At 44.4% G+C, this 15,666-nt stretch overlaps 1 protein-coding gene across 6 annotated transcripts; it reads right to left on the bottom strand.

Annotated features, from left to right (window-relative positions):
* Positions 1-3,505: 3,505 nt before the first annotated feature.
* On the bottom strand, positions 3,506-15,478 carry ZNF619 (zinc finger protein 619). Of its 6 annotated transcripts, XM_033212128.1 has the most exons (6): positions 15,197-15,478; positions 14,537-14,622; positions 10,507-10,660; positions 10,178-10,297; positions 9,826-9,942; positions 3,506-5,448 (listed from the first exon to the last, which is right to left on the bottom strand). In XM_033212128.1, the coding sequence occupies exons 2-6, from the start codon at positions 14,558-14,560 to the stop codon at positions 4,016-4,018; spliced, it is 1,848 nt and encodes a 615-aa protein (XP_033068019.1). In that variant the 5' UTR covers positions 14,561-14,622; positions 15,197-15,478; the 3' UTR covers positions 3,506-4,015. The 6 variants fall into 6 exon arrangements, with proteins under 6 accessions (XP_033068019.1, XP_033068015.1, XP_033068016.1 ...); XM_033212124.1 differs by lacking the exon at positions 10,178-10,297 and having other exon boundaries at positions 9,826-9,939; positions 15,197-15,475; XM_033212125.1 differs by lacking the exon at positions 10,178-10,297 and having other exon boundaries at positions 10,507-10,633; positions 15,197-15,475.
* Between the last annotated feature and the right edge of the window lie 188 nt (positions 15,479-15,666).

Here is a 15,666-nt window from a genome sequence, read left to right as displayed (position 1 = left end):
TAAGCAATTCTCCTGCATCAGCCTCCTGAGTAGCTGGGATTACAGGTGCCTGCTATCACACCTGGCTAATTTTTGTATTTTTAGTAGAGATGGAGTTTCACCACATTGGCCAGGCTGGTCTCAAACTCCTGACCTCCCAAAGTGTTGGGAATACAGGCGTGAGCCACCGTGTTAGGCGGGGATTAAGTTTCAACATGCGTTTTGGTGGGGACATTTAAACCCTAGCATTCTGCCCCTGCCAACTACCCCAAACTCATGACCTTCTCACAAATAAAATATATTCATTCCATCCTACTGGCCCCCAAAGTCTTAATTCACTTAGCTATCAACTCAAACAGTCCAGAGTGTCATCTGAATCAGATATGGGCATAACTCAAGGGATGATTCCTCCTGAAGTGACTTCTCTCCAGCTGTAAACCTGTTAAGTCAAAACAAGTTACCTACTTCCAAAATACAATGGGCATAAGATAGACATTCCCATTCCAATGGGGGAGAGAGTCAAGAAAAAAGGGGTAACTGGTCCCAAGTAAGTCTAAAACCCAAACAAAAAACAAACCAAAACAAAACAAAAAACATTAAATCTTAAAACTTCAGAATGCTCTTTCAGTCCATGTGCAATCTTCTGGACACACTCAGAAGTTTGGGCCTCCAAAGCCTCAGGCAGCCCCACCCCTATGTCTTTGCTGGGCTGGGTCCACATTTCAACTCTCTGAGGTTGGAGTCTCATGACCACAGCTCTCCCAGGCTGGCATTGCACATTGGTAGCTCTATAGTTTGGGGGTGTGGGTGGCAGTCTTCTAGGTTGTGAGTTTTCCAAATCTTTCCACTCTACTTCCCTTTCAAGTATAAGTTGTCTTTAAATCATCTCTTCCCTCTTATTTTACTGTAAGCAGTTCAAACTAGCCATGCAGTAGCCTATATGCTTTTGCTGCTTAGACATTTCTTCCATCAGATATTCTATTTCATCACTCTTAAATTCTGCCTTCCACAAAGCCTGACATAGACACAGCTCAGCCAAGTTCTTGGCTACTCTATAACAAGGATGGCCTTTGCTCCAGTTTCCAATACCATTTTATTCAATTCCATCTGAGACCTCATCAGAATGGCCTTTACTGTCCATATTTATATCAACATTCTTGTCATGATCACCTGAGTACAGCTGACCCTAGAACAACTCAGGGGTTATGGGCACCAACTTCCATGCCATGTATAACTTTTAACTCCCCAAAAATGTAACTACTAATTGTCTACTGTTGACCAGAAGCCTTACTGAAATATAGTCGTTAACACATATTTTTTATGTTATGCATGTTAGATACTATATTCTTATAATAAAGCTAGAGAAAATACTAAGAAAATCATGAGAAATTATATTTAGTAAATATAATTAACTATATTATATGCATCATCATAAAGGTCTTTATCCTTGTCATTTCATGTTAAGCAGGCTGAGAAGGGGAGGGGAGGGGGACTGGTCTTACCATCTCAGGGGTGGCAGAGGCAGAAGAAAGTCCATAAGTGAACCCACACAGTTGAAACCCAAGTTGTTCAAGGATCAACTGTAATCTCTAAGAAGTTTCAGACTTTCCCTAGTCTTCTCTTCTAAGCCTTGGCCAAAATCACCCTTAATGCTCCATTAGATAATATAGGCTTTGTCTGACCTGATCTTCCAAATTTTTCAAGCCTCTACCCATTACTCAGTTCCAAAGCCACTTCTACATTTTTATGTAAATGTCAGAGCAGCAAACCTACTTACGACTACCAATATTCTGTCTTGTTACATTTTGTGTGACTCTAACTGAATACCATATACTGGGTAATTTATACAGAATAGAGGTTTATTTAGTTCACAGTTCTGAAGGCTGAGAAGTCCAATATAAAGGTGCAGGCATCTGGTGAGGGCTTACTTGCTGCATCATGACATGGCAGGAAGCATCAAAAGGCAAGACAGAGCAAGCATGTGTCCCAGTTCACATTGCTCTTCCTCTCCTCATAAAGCCACCAGTCCCATCGCAGAGGCTCCACCCTGACGAACTTATCTAATTCTAATCACTCTTAAAGACCCCCCACCCAGTACTATTAAAATGGGGATTAAGTTTCAACATGAATTTTGCTGGGGATATTCAAACCATAGCAATCTCTCTCCAGCTGTAAACCTGTGAAGTCAAAACAAGTTATCTACTTCCAAAATACAATGGTGAAATGGACATAAGATAGACATTCCCATTCCAATGGGGGAAACAGGCAAGAAAAAAGGGGTAACTGGTCCCAAGTAAGTCTAAAACCCAACCAAAAAACAAAACAAAACAAAACACATTGAAACTTAAAACTTAAACCATAGAAAAAATTTCTTGGTGCCACCAAAACAGTTCTTTATAAAATTAACTTAAAACTGCCACCAATAAAATTCAGATTTAATCATAGGGAAATCTGGAGTAGGTGTGAGAACATATACAAGGGCCTGCATAGAAACTCATCAGGAATGGACTCACTTCTGAGGAACTACAGCAAGTCATGGTCAGGTTTCTCTTCTCTTTGCCTCTGGTGCTCACCAGCATGATGCCAACAAGTTCAGTCCATGTATAGCTTTAGAGATTACTATACTCAGGCATCTACTCTAAAGGGTACAAGTCCAAGTCACTTTTCGTACCTACATATATGAGTGGGTACTGAAATTCAACAGATATGAAAAAGAATAGAGGCTGGAACTGGTGGCTCATGCCTGTAATCCCAGCACTTTGGGAGGCTGAAGTGGGAGGATCACTTGTGTCCAGGAGTTTGAGACCAGCCTGGGCAACATGGCAAAACCCTGTCTCTACAAAAAATACAAAAATAAGCTGGGTGTGGTGGTGTATGCCTCCAGCGCTCAAGCAATCCTCCCATATCAGCCGTCTGAGAAGCTGGGAGGCTGCACTACCTCCCAGCTTCTTGGGAAGCTGAGGTGGAACGATTGCTTGAGCCCCAAAGGTCAACACTGCAGTGATCCATGATCACACCACTGCACTCCAGCCTGGGTGACAGAGCAAGACCCTGTCTCTAAAAAAAAAGGAAAATGTAAAAAGAAAATAAAGAAGGAACCCAAACTGAAAAACCACGTCCCCTTCCAATAAAGCTCAAAGACATAATTTTACATTATTGCTATCAATGCCAACTCATCACTTCATTTTCGTCTTGCATAAACAGGACCCTCATAATTTTTTATGCTACCAAGGTAATAAAAAAATTCCAAGTTTTAAATTCTTTCAGTGAGCCTTGCCACTGGTCCACCAAATGGCCCTCCTTAAATCCTGAAAGCAGGCTGGATGCAGTGGCTCATGCCTGTAATCCCAGCACTTTGGGAGACTGAGGTGGGTGGATCACCTGACGTCAGGATTTTGAGACCAGCCTGGCCAACATGGTGAAACCCTGTCTCTACTAAAAATACAAAATTAGCTGGGCGTGGTGGTGCATGCCTGTGGTCCCAGCTACTCAGGAGGCTGAGGCATGAGAATCACTTGAACCCTGGAGGCAGAGGTTGCAGTGAGCCAAGATTGCACCATTGCACTCCAGCCTGGGTGACAAGAGTGAAACTCTGGCTCAAAAAACAAACAAACAAACAAAAAAACTCCTGAAAGCAATCATTGGAAACTTTATCTGATTATCTTCTCCCATAGACTTTGCATTTCTCCTAGTCTCTAATTATAATACCCCATCTCATCATAATCATAATGCCATATGCCCTAAACCCCAAAATGTTCTGCAAATTTTTCCAACTCCAGTAGCCCCAGAAGAAAGATGCAGACTGATAATACAGCCCAAATGTGGACATGATAAGGAATTAAGTGCTGCCATTTCCTACCTGGGGGATAAAATAAACTAATCAAACATGGTCCTTAAGTGTGAGAACTTAAAATGAAGTTAGGAAAACAGTAACAACTTATACAACACAAGGCCAGAGGAATATCAGTAGACACAATCAGGAGACCAGTGGAATCCCTAACTTGAGGTGCAATTGATGTTGAGAACATAAGGGGGCTTACAGGGAGTGAGACAAAGGATTCGGGCTATGAGGGGATGACTTCCCAGAAGAAGTGAGATCCTGAAAGAAATGTACTATTTGGACAGGTGAAGGACTGGCCTTTTCAGATGAGGGAAGCAGCAGGAAGAAAGGCAAAAAGGGAGGAAGTACCACTGCATGTGAAGAAGATAAGGGAGGCCCTGGTGGGGCTGGGATAGAGCAGATATGTTGGGGAGGCAGAGGAAAGAGGACAGTGGAGGGGCAGTAGGGCTTCACTGCAGATAGCCCTGTTCCATTGATGAGTTTCTTTCTAGTATGCCACTTCTGATGCTGAATGAAACTTGCATTCCATCTGAAGGCTTTCCCGCACTCCTTACACTCATAAGGTTTCTCCCCAGTGTGAACTCGCTGATGCTGAACCAGAGTGATCTTCTGACTGAATGTCTTCCCACATTCCTGGCATTCATAGGGTTTCTCCCCAGTGTGGATTCTCTGATGCACTACGAAGTGGGAGCTACAACTGAAAGTTTTCCAACATTCATTACATTTGTAGAGTTGTTCCCCAGTGTGGAACCTCTTGTGCTGAAGAAATATCGAACTGCGGTGGAAGGCCTTGCCACACTCTTTACATTCATAAGGTTTCTCCCCAGTGTGGATTCTCTGATGCTGAATCAGAATTGGATTAGAACTCAAACTCTTCCCACACTCCTTACATTCATAGGGCTTCTCCCCAGTGTGAATTCGTTCATGGATGATGCAGTCATAGCTACACCTGAAGACTTTCCCACATTCCTTACATTTAAAGGGCTTCTCCCCAGTATGGATTCTCTGATGCTGAATCAGTTTTGAATTATAGCTGAAGGTTTTCCCACAGTCAGTACATTCATAGGGCCTCTGTCCACCATGGAGCTTCTGATGCTGAAAAAGGTGGGAATTTTGACCAAACGCTTGTCCACATTCCTCACATGAGTATGGTTTCTCTCCAGTGTGGATTTTCTGATGCCATGACAGTTTTGAGTTATATCTGAAGGTTTTCCCACATTCTTTGCATGTGTAGGGCCTCTCATTAGTGTGAATTCTCTGATGCTGGTGAAAGTGTGAATGTGGGTTGTAGTAACTGCCACACTCACCACATTTATAAAACACCTGTTCTTTGGCAAAGTCTTGCTTTGTAATGAGATGTGTGCTGACACTACTTTCTTCCAATTTCCTGGCTATCTCCTCCCTTTCAATGGTGGAAGATTTATGATCCTGGACTGTCAAATCTGTGCAATCCCCTATCTTTGTTTTCTTCCTTGTATCATGTTGTGACTTCTCTAACCTGTCCTTGAAGTCAGGGTGCTGGGGAATGTCCATCAGCAGTCCCTCCACTATCAGTCTGTGGGACTCTGATTCTTTAGAAATGTTTAGCTGTGCAGTTTGTTCCTCATTCTTAGTCTTGGTCTTACCACCTAGCATGATAAAAAGAAAACACAAGAGTCCCTTATTTATGCCAGAAGGGAAAGGGATTAATCAGTATCAGCCTGCCCTAGACACATGAATTTTTTTTTTTTTGAGATGGAGTTTCACTCTTGTTACCCAGGCTGGAGTGCAATGGCATGATCTTGGCTCACCACAACCTCTGCCTCCCAGTTTCAAGCGATTATCCTACCTCAGCCTCCCAAGTAGCTGGGATTACAGGCATGCGTTAGCATGCCCAGCTAATTTTTTGTATTTTTCGTAGAAACAGCATTTCTCCATGTTGGTCAGGCTGGTCTTGAATTCCTGACCTAAGGTGATCCACCCACCTCAGCCTCCCAAAGTGCTGGGATTACAGGTGTGAGCCACCACGCCCACTAGACACATGAATTTTTTGAGACAGACATAGCCACCTGATGGTACCTCAAAGGGAAAGTAAACAAACTGGAGGTTAAGAAGGTAAGCAATCCCATAAGGATGACAAAAAACAAAAACAGTGTGGATGGCAGAAGCTATTGATTTGAGGCAAATGGTTAAAGAAAAATGGGAATGGGGTGAAGTTGCAGGAAGGGGAAGCAATAAAGAAAAATAGAGGAAGCCAAAAGTGAGAAAAGCAATCTCTAGACCAGAGAAGAGAAACATGGGTAGGCAGCTGTAGTACCACATAGTATCCAGAGGGCTGGGAGGTACCGTCTACAACAGTGGATCTCAAAGTCCAATAAAACCTGTCAAAATACTTTAAAATATTCTGTAATTTTTAAATAAATGTTCTCTAGTTCTCTATCACAAGCATGGCTGGACAGAAAGCAGTTTGTAACACTGCTGTTTACAAAGGGTTCATGAGAAGACCACAATTTAAAAACCCAAGTGCTGTCCTTTGGGAGACTGACCTTTGAAAGGAAAAAAGACAGGTTCAGCCAAGAACCTACCCATAATGGAGATGGCAATTGGATCGGGGGCATGGGGATCATGCTTTCACTGGTAGCACCACAACATAGAAATCTTTTTTGCCTTGTCAAGCACCAAAGATCTGACAAATTAAACTTTCATCTTAGTGTTTTTCAAGCCTTGTTGACCACGACTCACATTTTGGATCCTAAAACAATACAGACATGCTTACACACACACACAGCTGAAACCGAAACAAAACAACGTCCTTATTAAGAGTGATGTACTCACGCCGGGCGCAGTGGCTCACGCCTGTAATCCCAGCATTTTGGGAGGCCAAGGCAGGTGGATCACCTGAGGTCAGGAGTTCGAGATCAGCCCGGCCAACATGGTAAAACCCCGTCTCTACTAAAAATGCAAAAAAGTAGCCGGGTGTGGTGTCGGGCACCTGTAATCCCAGCTACTCATGAGGCTGAAGCATGAGAATCGCTTGAGCATGGGAGGCAGAGATTGTAGTGAGCCAACATCATGCCACTACACTCCAGCCTGGGGGAGAGAATGAGACTGTGTCTCCAAAAAAAAAAAAAAGATGCATTCACAATAGACTTTATACTACTTTAGTCTTTATTTACACCTAATACAGTGTAGTCTAAGTTTTAAAAGCTGGTAACAACTCATTGATGAGTTGCAACCCAGAGTTAAAGAATATGGTTCTAAGGCTGGGCGCGGTGGCTCACGTCTGTAATCCCAGCACTTTGGGAGGCCGAGGCGGGCGGATCACAAGGTCAGGAGATCGAGACCATGGTGAAACCCCGTCTCTACTAAAAATACAAAAAATCAGCCGGGCGCGGTGGCGGGCGCCTGTAGTCCCAGCTACTCAGGAGGCTGAGGCAGGAGAATGGCGGGAACCCGGGAGGCGGAGCTTGCAGTGAGCCGAGATCGCGCCACTGCACTCCAGCCTGGGCGACAGAGAAAGACTCTGTCTCAAAAAAAAAAAAAAATATATGGTTCTAGATTTTCAAGAACAATGGTCTCAAATGGTGGTCCCTGGACCACTATCATCTGGGAACTTGTTAGATATGCAAATTAATGGGGCTGGGTTTGGTGGTGTGTGCCAGTAGTCCCACCTAATTAGGAGGCAGAGGTGAAAGAATTACTTGAGCCCAGGAATTTGAGACCAGCCTAGGCAAAATAACAAGACCCTATCTTGAAAAAAAAGAAAAAGAAATGCAAATTCTCAGCCCTACACCAGTCTACTGAATTCGAATCTCTGGAGGTGGCATCTGGCAATCTGTGTTTTAACAAGCTCTGCAAGTAATTCTGATACATACCAGAATTTGAAATTTACTAATCTATAAACTACAAAAGACAGATTGAGGCTGCTCTTTTCATTGTTTAAGGCTGCACTTTCCCAAAAGGTGGCCACTAGCCACATGTGGCTATTTAAGTGTAAATTAATTAAAATGGAATAAAATTAAAAAACTCAGTTCTTCAGTTGCACTAGGCACACTTCAGGTGCTCATGTGATTCATCTGGCAGGCTAAATAGACAATGTGCACCTGTGGCAAGGGGCAACACTAACAACTGCAGGCAGGATACTGGGAAAGACGCTAGATGATCTGAAACGCTGAAGTCAATTTAAGGCATTGATTAAGGCAAAGTGGGGGGATTAGAAAGGAGCATTTGCCTTACAGAGGCTCTGAATAGCATAAAAGATTGACAGAATATGGTAACAGAGCCCACAGAATGAGGAAGGCTATATACCAAATCTCTGATTGGTCTTTACATTTATCTCAATTCAGTGTCTTTCAAAAAAGAAAACCATTCATTCCCAATACATAAACAAGCTTTCTTTCAAAAGCTAATGTAAAATTCAGTGTTTAGGAATTTAGAAAAATTCCATTTACATATATAGTTTTATACACACACACAAAATATTCTTATAAAAACAAGTTCTAGCCGGGTGTGGTGGCTCACACCTGTAATCCCAGCACTTGGGGAGGCTGAGGTGGGAGAATCACTAAGGTCAGGAGTTCAAGACCAACCTGGGCAACATGGTGAAACCCTGTCTCTATTAAAATTAGAAAAATTACCCGGGCGTGGTGGCAGGTGCCTGTAATCCCAGCTACTTGGGAGGCTGAGGCAGGAGAATTGCTTGAACCTGCGAGGCAGAGGTTGCAGTGAGCCGAAATAGTGCACTGCACTTCAGCTTTCAGAGCAACTCTGTCTCAAAAAATAAATAAATAGGCCAAGTGCGGTGGCTCACACCTGTAATCCCAGCACTTTGGGAGGCCAAGGCAGGCGGATCACCTGAGGTCAGGAGTTCGAGACCAGCCTGACCAACATGGAGACACCGCGTCTTTACTAAAAACACAAAATTAGCTGGGTGTAGTGACGCATGCCTATAATTCCAGCTACTTGGAAGGCTGAGGCAGGAGAATTGCTTGAACCTGGGAGGCGGAAGTAGTGGTAAGTGATGATCACGCCATTGCACTCCAGCCTGGGCAACAAGAGTGAAACTCTATCTCAAAAAATAAACAAACAAATAAATAAATTTTTTAAAAACCAAGTTCTTGGCCAGGCGTGGTGCCTCACACTGTAATCCCAGCACTTTGGGAGGCCGGGGCGGGGGTGGCGTGGATCATGAGGTCAGGAGTTCAACACCAGCCTGGCCTACTCAGTGAAACCCCATCTCTTCTAAAACATTAGCCAGGCATGGTGGTGCACGCATGTAGTCCCAGCTACTCAGGAGGCTGAGGCAGGAGAAACACTTGAATCCAGGAGGCGAAAGTTGTGGTGAGTCATGATCGTGCCACTGCACTCCAGCCTGGGCAACACAGCAAGAATCTATCTCAAAAAAAAAAAACAAAACAAAAAAAACAAAAACAAAAACCAAGTTCTTACTATATTGTGTTTATATTCCTGAGCTGACCAACCAACAGAAGCCTGTTTGAAATCTTTTTTTTTTTTTTTTTAAGAGATAGGGTCTCACACTGTCACCCAGGCTGGAGTGGAATGGTGTGATCCTAGCTCACTGCAACCTCAAACTTCTGGCTCAAGGGATCCTCCAGCCCCAACCTCCTGAGTAGCTGGCACTACAGGCACATGCCACCATGCCCAGCTAATTAATTTATTTATTGTAGTGACAGGGTATTGCTATGTTGCTCAGGCTGGTCTTGAACTCTTGGCCTCAAGCACCCTCCCACCTTAGCCTCCCAAAGTGCTGGGATATAGGTGTAAGCCACCACACCCAGCCTGAAATCCTTTAGCTTTACAAAGAAAAATGGCAGAAATAAAATGGTGGGAGTGGTCTTTTCTAGTCTGGAGATGAAGTTCTGGTAAGCAACACTTCTTTGAATAAGAGTGACTATCTTAATCCCCACAACCATCATATGACAAGGAAAAACGCTTTCTCATGCTAAATTGTTAAAAGAAAGGAGGACGCAAAGCTGGAACGGAGGATGGTAGGCTTTCCTGCTCACCTGTGCACATGCCTTTCAGGGCCTCTCCCCCAGCAAGTGTCCAGGGATCTGGGCCCCATGCTGCTTCTCCTTGCTCCAGCTGGAATATCAGATCTGGTTTGGGGAATGGAAATGCTGCTAGAGGAGAAAGAAAAACAGGACGCTGAGGAGAATCACCACTGACCTCCCTCAGACTACTCTCTGCTTTGCCAGGTGAAAATAGAAGAGAATGGCCCAGGAGATTAAGTGAAGTCAGGTAGAAGTGAATCTGCAGAATCTAATGAAGGGCTTGAAGCTTACTCTGGCATCTAAGAGGACAGAAAGCTCCTACAGTCACTGGGGGGTGTATACACAAGGGCCCTAGGGGACTCACACACAGGCAATAGGGCCAAGATCACCTCCAGGGAACTGGAAGATGGAAGGAATGAAGGCAGTGCACCAGGAACCTTCTCAGTTCTCTCTGTACCCAGAGGAAAGCCCCCTGCAGTTGGGTCTCCATTAGGAATCAGGGAAGAGAAAAGTCCTGTTAAACATCAAAGTGAACCCAGCTCTTTCTCCATCTAGCTACTCCTGGCACTGGGGATTAGAGAGCTCAGCCCATAGGGCATCAATTCTGATGGTATTAAGAGATCCTAGATCTGCTAAGGAGGAACTTAAGAGCCCCCAAGGGCAGAAGCTGAGTTTCAGTGAGGAAGGACTTATACAAGGAAGTCACATTTGCATAATTCTCCAGCATCACCTCCCTGTACAGGGCCCTCTGCGTAGGGTGTAGGCTGGCCCATTCATTCTGGGTGAAGTACACAGCCACATCCTCAAAGGTCACTGGCTCCTGAAGCAACAGGTTCCTGCTCAAGCCCTGCACAAGAACAGAGGGAGAGGCCTGAATTCCAGGAAAGGGATTCATTTACTGGAATTCATGGCACTGAGCCCCATGGAAGGTTTGTACTGGCAAGGAGAGCCACACAGGACCCCAGCAGGGCAGCCCCAGGCCAGCATTCCAACTTTCCATGTGCATACCTCTGGGGCCCTAATATTACCATCCTAAGCACAGAGCCCAGCACCTGCTGTTTTCTGCCTGGTGATCATGTCAACCTATGTCTGGTTCCACAGGCCAGGTATATTTTTCTGGCATGCTTTCTAAATCGACTTTCAGGTAATCGTCTTTCACAGTGCCTCCATCCATCCTGAAGCACCTATCAGGGCCCTCCACTCAGCTTCTTTCTGGTCTTCCTCCTCTAGATTTTCTGCTACAGACAGAGGAGTGATTTCATGGGGATAAAGTTCCTTTCATCCTGGATAGTTCTCCCCTTTCTATCATCTTGCCTTATCAGAAGCTATTAATAGTTCTCCCTTGAAGGTGATGTGCAATGTTACTTCTTTGTCTCCTAACACACTTCACTCCAGGACAAGATGGCAATCTCCCATCCTTCTGCAGAGATCTGCCCACTGTTCACCTAAGCTCTGTCTGACCTGCCAATGCTGTCCTCTTCACTACATGTCTCTCTCTTTCTGCTTCCCACTAAAACCACCTCCAGCTTCTCAGGGAAGACGGAAACCATCACAGGTTGTTTAGAGCTTTGTGTCAGCTACTTTTAAATCAATTTGCTCAATCATTATAGCACATCTGTGAAATAAGAATTATTATGTCCATTTTCAGATGACGGGAATCAGCAATATTAAGCACTTTGAAATAGACTAAAAGGAGTCCTCTTTGAATATTTATTACAAGGTTGTATAAGGAAGCAAAAAGTTCAAAATGAACAGACCACTTTTATATGAATTAGTCCCACTATAACATCTCTCTCTGACTCACACTGTAGTCTTTCTCAGTTCATGTCAACAAGCTTCTCTTTGTACTGAAGTCTCTTCTGAGTGAACAAATATAACATAGAAGTACTAGAAGATTTGGACTGGTCGCGTGGCTCACGCTTGTAATTCCAGGACTTTGGGAGGCCAAGGCGGGCAGATCGCAAGGTCAGGAGATCGAGACCCTCCTGGCTAACACAGTGAAACCCCGTCTCTACTAAAAATAGACAAAAAATTAGCCGGGCGTGGTGGTGGGTGCCCGTAGTCCCAACTACTCCGGAGGCTGAGGCAGGAGAAAGGCGTGAACTCAGGGGGTGGAGCTTGCAGTGAGCCAAGATTGCACCACTGCACTCCAGCCTGGGTGACAGACAGAGCAAGACTCCGTCTCAACAAAAAAAAAAAAAAAAAAAAAAAAAAAATAAGAAGTACTAGAAGATTTGCAATCATCATTGTAAAGATTGGTTTGGTCAAAAATCATCATGGATGCTCTATCTAGGAGGAAATTTTCATGAGAAGCAGAATATTTGCACGATCTTAAATGTCTCCTCATAGATTGCTTATTAGTTACAAGATGAAAACAGTAACTATACAGTAATCAGATTACCCCTTAGCCAGAAAGTTCAAATGTGGCTGGCATGACTGAGGAACTTTAATTGATTTTAATTTAAATAGGCACATGTAGCTAGGGGGTACCTTCCTGGACAGTGCAGAATAAATACATCTGTTAATACTCTTGTCTTACTTCCTTCAGAGTCAACAGCTGGGAATATGGATCTCCCCTTTTCTTCACATTATGCTCTACCTCACCATACCTCTGAAACATCACTCTAATTATCAGCACATTCTTTGGTTCCTTGTTTTCGGAAACACTTAGCTTCTCCAGATCTTCTCTATCTATGATCATTCTTCTTCTGTCCTTTACTTGCACTTACTCTTTCTCCATTAAGTGGGGCTATTGACTCCCTTCTTTAGGAAGTGGGTTACAGGGGCAGCACAACATGGTGGCAAATGGCACAGATGTTAAAGCTGTGGCTCTTAACATGGGGGCAATTTTGTCCCCCAGGGAATATGTGGCAATGTCTGGAGACATTTTTAGTTGTCAAAACTGCAGTGTGGTGGTAATGGTAGTGCTACTGGCATCTAGTAGATAGTGGGCCAGGGCTATTTCTGAACATCCTATAATGAACAGGACATCCCCCAAACAAAGAATTATCTGGCCCAAATGTAAATGATGCCAAGGTTGAAAAACCCTGCTCTAAGCTGGACTCCCTAGGTTCAAATAGTATCTCTAATACTCATTAGCTGTTAACCTTGGATGAGACAGTTAAACTTTCTGTGCCTCGGTTGTCCCCATTTGTAAAACCGGGATAATAATAGTAATTATCTGATATGACTCTTACAAGGATGGCATAAGTTATTATCTGTAAGGCACTAAGATATCACCTGGCACATGATATCATATAAATCTCAGCACTTACTACAACCACAGATGCGATTGGGGGAACTTCCTAGAAGATTCTAAATGACAAATGTTCCTCTTAGAGATTGTAGCAAAGACTGACAGATGTGTGTGTGTAGCCCCTTTCTTTCTTAGTATTGGAATCCTAATTTTACTTGAGGTTACACTCAGCCCTGGCAACCCAGTGGGGCCAATGAAATGCAAGTATAAATATTGTTGGGGACTTATGGGAAGGTTCCTAAAAGAGGTTCACCTTTTTTTTTTTTTTTTTTTTTTGTAGCTCCTCTTCTAGCTGGAATGCACACATGATGGTTAGCGATCAAGCAGCCACCTTGGACAATAAAGTGGCCTAGGGCAGGTGAGACACTACTAGGATGGTAGAACAGAAAGACAGAGTCTGAGAGCAGGATAATAGAGGAGCTGCCACACTAGCCCTGGATTGACTCTTGACACTTTTGTATGAGAGAGAAGCCTTTACCTTATTTAATCCACTGTCATTTGGGTCCTCTTTGTGGAATCTAATCCTAAGTGATTACTGCACTTCAGGCAAAGCACCAGGAGAGCACAGCATACCCCCACAGAACACTTCCCAACTTGTAGGAATGGATTTTCTCTGAAGTGCTCCAACAGAAGTGGATGGTCCAATATCCACCAAAACAAGGACACACACATTGTAAGTCCTTGGGATGGAGCTTTCTCGTTACAAGATACATCCATTACATGATAAACTCAGTTTTCTCATTACATGATCTAGGACACTGGGGAAAAATCCAGTAAAACCATCATCTACCACCAAGAAAACTGGAGGGACAAGTGCTCCCAATGCTACATGAATTTGTAGCCAAGAAAGGATATAGACTCTCACAGAGGTTAGCCTGATGTCTTTGCATTGAGCTAAAGGCACTGGCTTCAGCTCCAAACTCATCATTCCTCCAAAAATACACCTCCCTCATCCATCTACATTTTCCAAATGCTTCCAGTTCTGGCTTCACTGTACCTTAACTGAGTAGTCTGAAGGGTAAACTACTCCCTTGGAAGTGTCTATTTAACCTCAGAAATGGCTTTCCTTTGTGTACTGTTACGCAGACTAGCACTCCTCAAATTTCAATCTGCCCTTTAATTTTCCAGATCTTATAAAAATGTAGATACTGATTCAGGAGATCTGGGGAGGAGGCCTGACATTTTGCCTCACAAGCGCCCTTTGTGGTGCAAAAGCTGCTCATCTCCAGGCCACACTTTCAGTTCTCATGAATGCAGATTCCCATTTTCTAGGATAATTCATTCCTTCTTTTCCAACCCACCTAACCCTCCAAAATTCACCTACTCTCGTTCATCAACTGCCCTCCCATACTGTTTTTACATAGTCTGTCGAAGGATGTAAAACTAAGCATGGGACTGGCCAAGTCAGGCTACTGGGCCTTCCATATCTGTTCTGAGTACGGAAAGCTGAAAGAAAGCTCTGCTCACCTGGAACCACACTGTCTGGAGCATGGCTGATGACTCCTGGCTTCATGCACTGCCCTCTAGGTTTGGAAAAGTAAGAACCTGCTGAGCTAAGAGAGAACCACAATGAGACTGATCCTGTCTTGTCTCCTAGACTTGCCGCCTCTTCCCCTCTGTCTCCTGCCACTAGCACTGCAGATATTCTTGGCACATTAGCTGTTCTCATTCACCCTCTCCACTGATTCATGGGATGCTGCAAATGCTCCCTCTGCATATTCTCCTATAGATCTGCTCGGTGACACTGGAGACTCTAGAAAGAATATCTGTAAAGCAAGAATCAAGAACTGCAGTGGATGCGTGGCTGTTTAAAAAAAAAAAAAAGAAAACTTCTTGGCCCCACTATGAATACATTACTAAGTAGTTTGTATTGACTGAATGCTTCTAGTGATCGTGGCAAAAACCCAAAACAAGTCTCTGGAGAGAAAGTAGGATATAACGGAGACCCCTAAACAAACCACAGGCTGCAGGACAAAATGCAAGTGGTGACCTAGCCCCGGGTGACAAGGGTAAGACGCTCAATGTCCCAGCAGGTGATGCTGACCGAAGACCTAACCGGGATCTGAACACTCCACCCCGGGAAGCAGAAGACCCTATAGTCACGGCTCCCATCCTTCCCATGAATACCGCGACCCGAGGACATCAGGCCAGCTCTTCGGACCAAGAAGGTCGAGTGCGTCTCTGAGGACTGGGGACTGGGCCCAGGCTCGGGCGGCCGCGCGCGCCCCTCGGCGATCTCTGCAAGGGCCCAACGCCCGACCTCCAGAACAGGTAGCCGAGTCAGGGAAGCCCGGGAAACTCAACCCGAGCGCTCGAAAGGTGGCCAAGATGGAAGCACTAGCTAGCCGGCCGTCGGTCCCTACAGCCTCTCTAGGAAGCCGGGAGGCTGGCCCTTCTCTATGGTTCCCCCGAAACCAAACTCCCACCCTTCGCTTCCCTTCTCCACAACCGCTCTGCGCCTGGTTTGTTTGCTTTTCAATTTTAATTTTTTTTTTGCTTTTGTTTTTGAAACAGGGTTCTTGCTGTGTTGTGCAGGCTGTTCTCGAACTCCTGAACTCAAGCTGTCCGCCCGCCTCGGCCTCCCAAAGTGCTGGGAA

Source organism: Trachypithecus francoisi, unplaced genomic scaffold (assembly GCF_009764315.1).
Source record: "Trachypithecus francoisi isolate TF-2019V2 unplaced genomic scaffold, Tfra_2.0 Lachesis_group0, whole genome shotgun sequence".
NCBI classification, from domain to species: domain Eukaryota; kingdom Metazoa; phylum Chordata; class Mammalia; order Primates; family Cercopithecidae; genus Trachypithecus; species Trachypithecus francoisi.
This window is presented reverse-complemented; position numbering and strand designations above follow the sequence as displayed.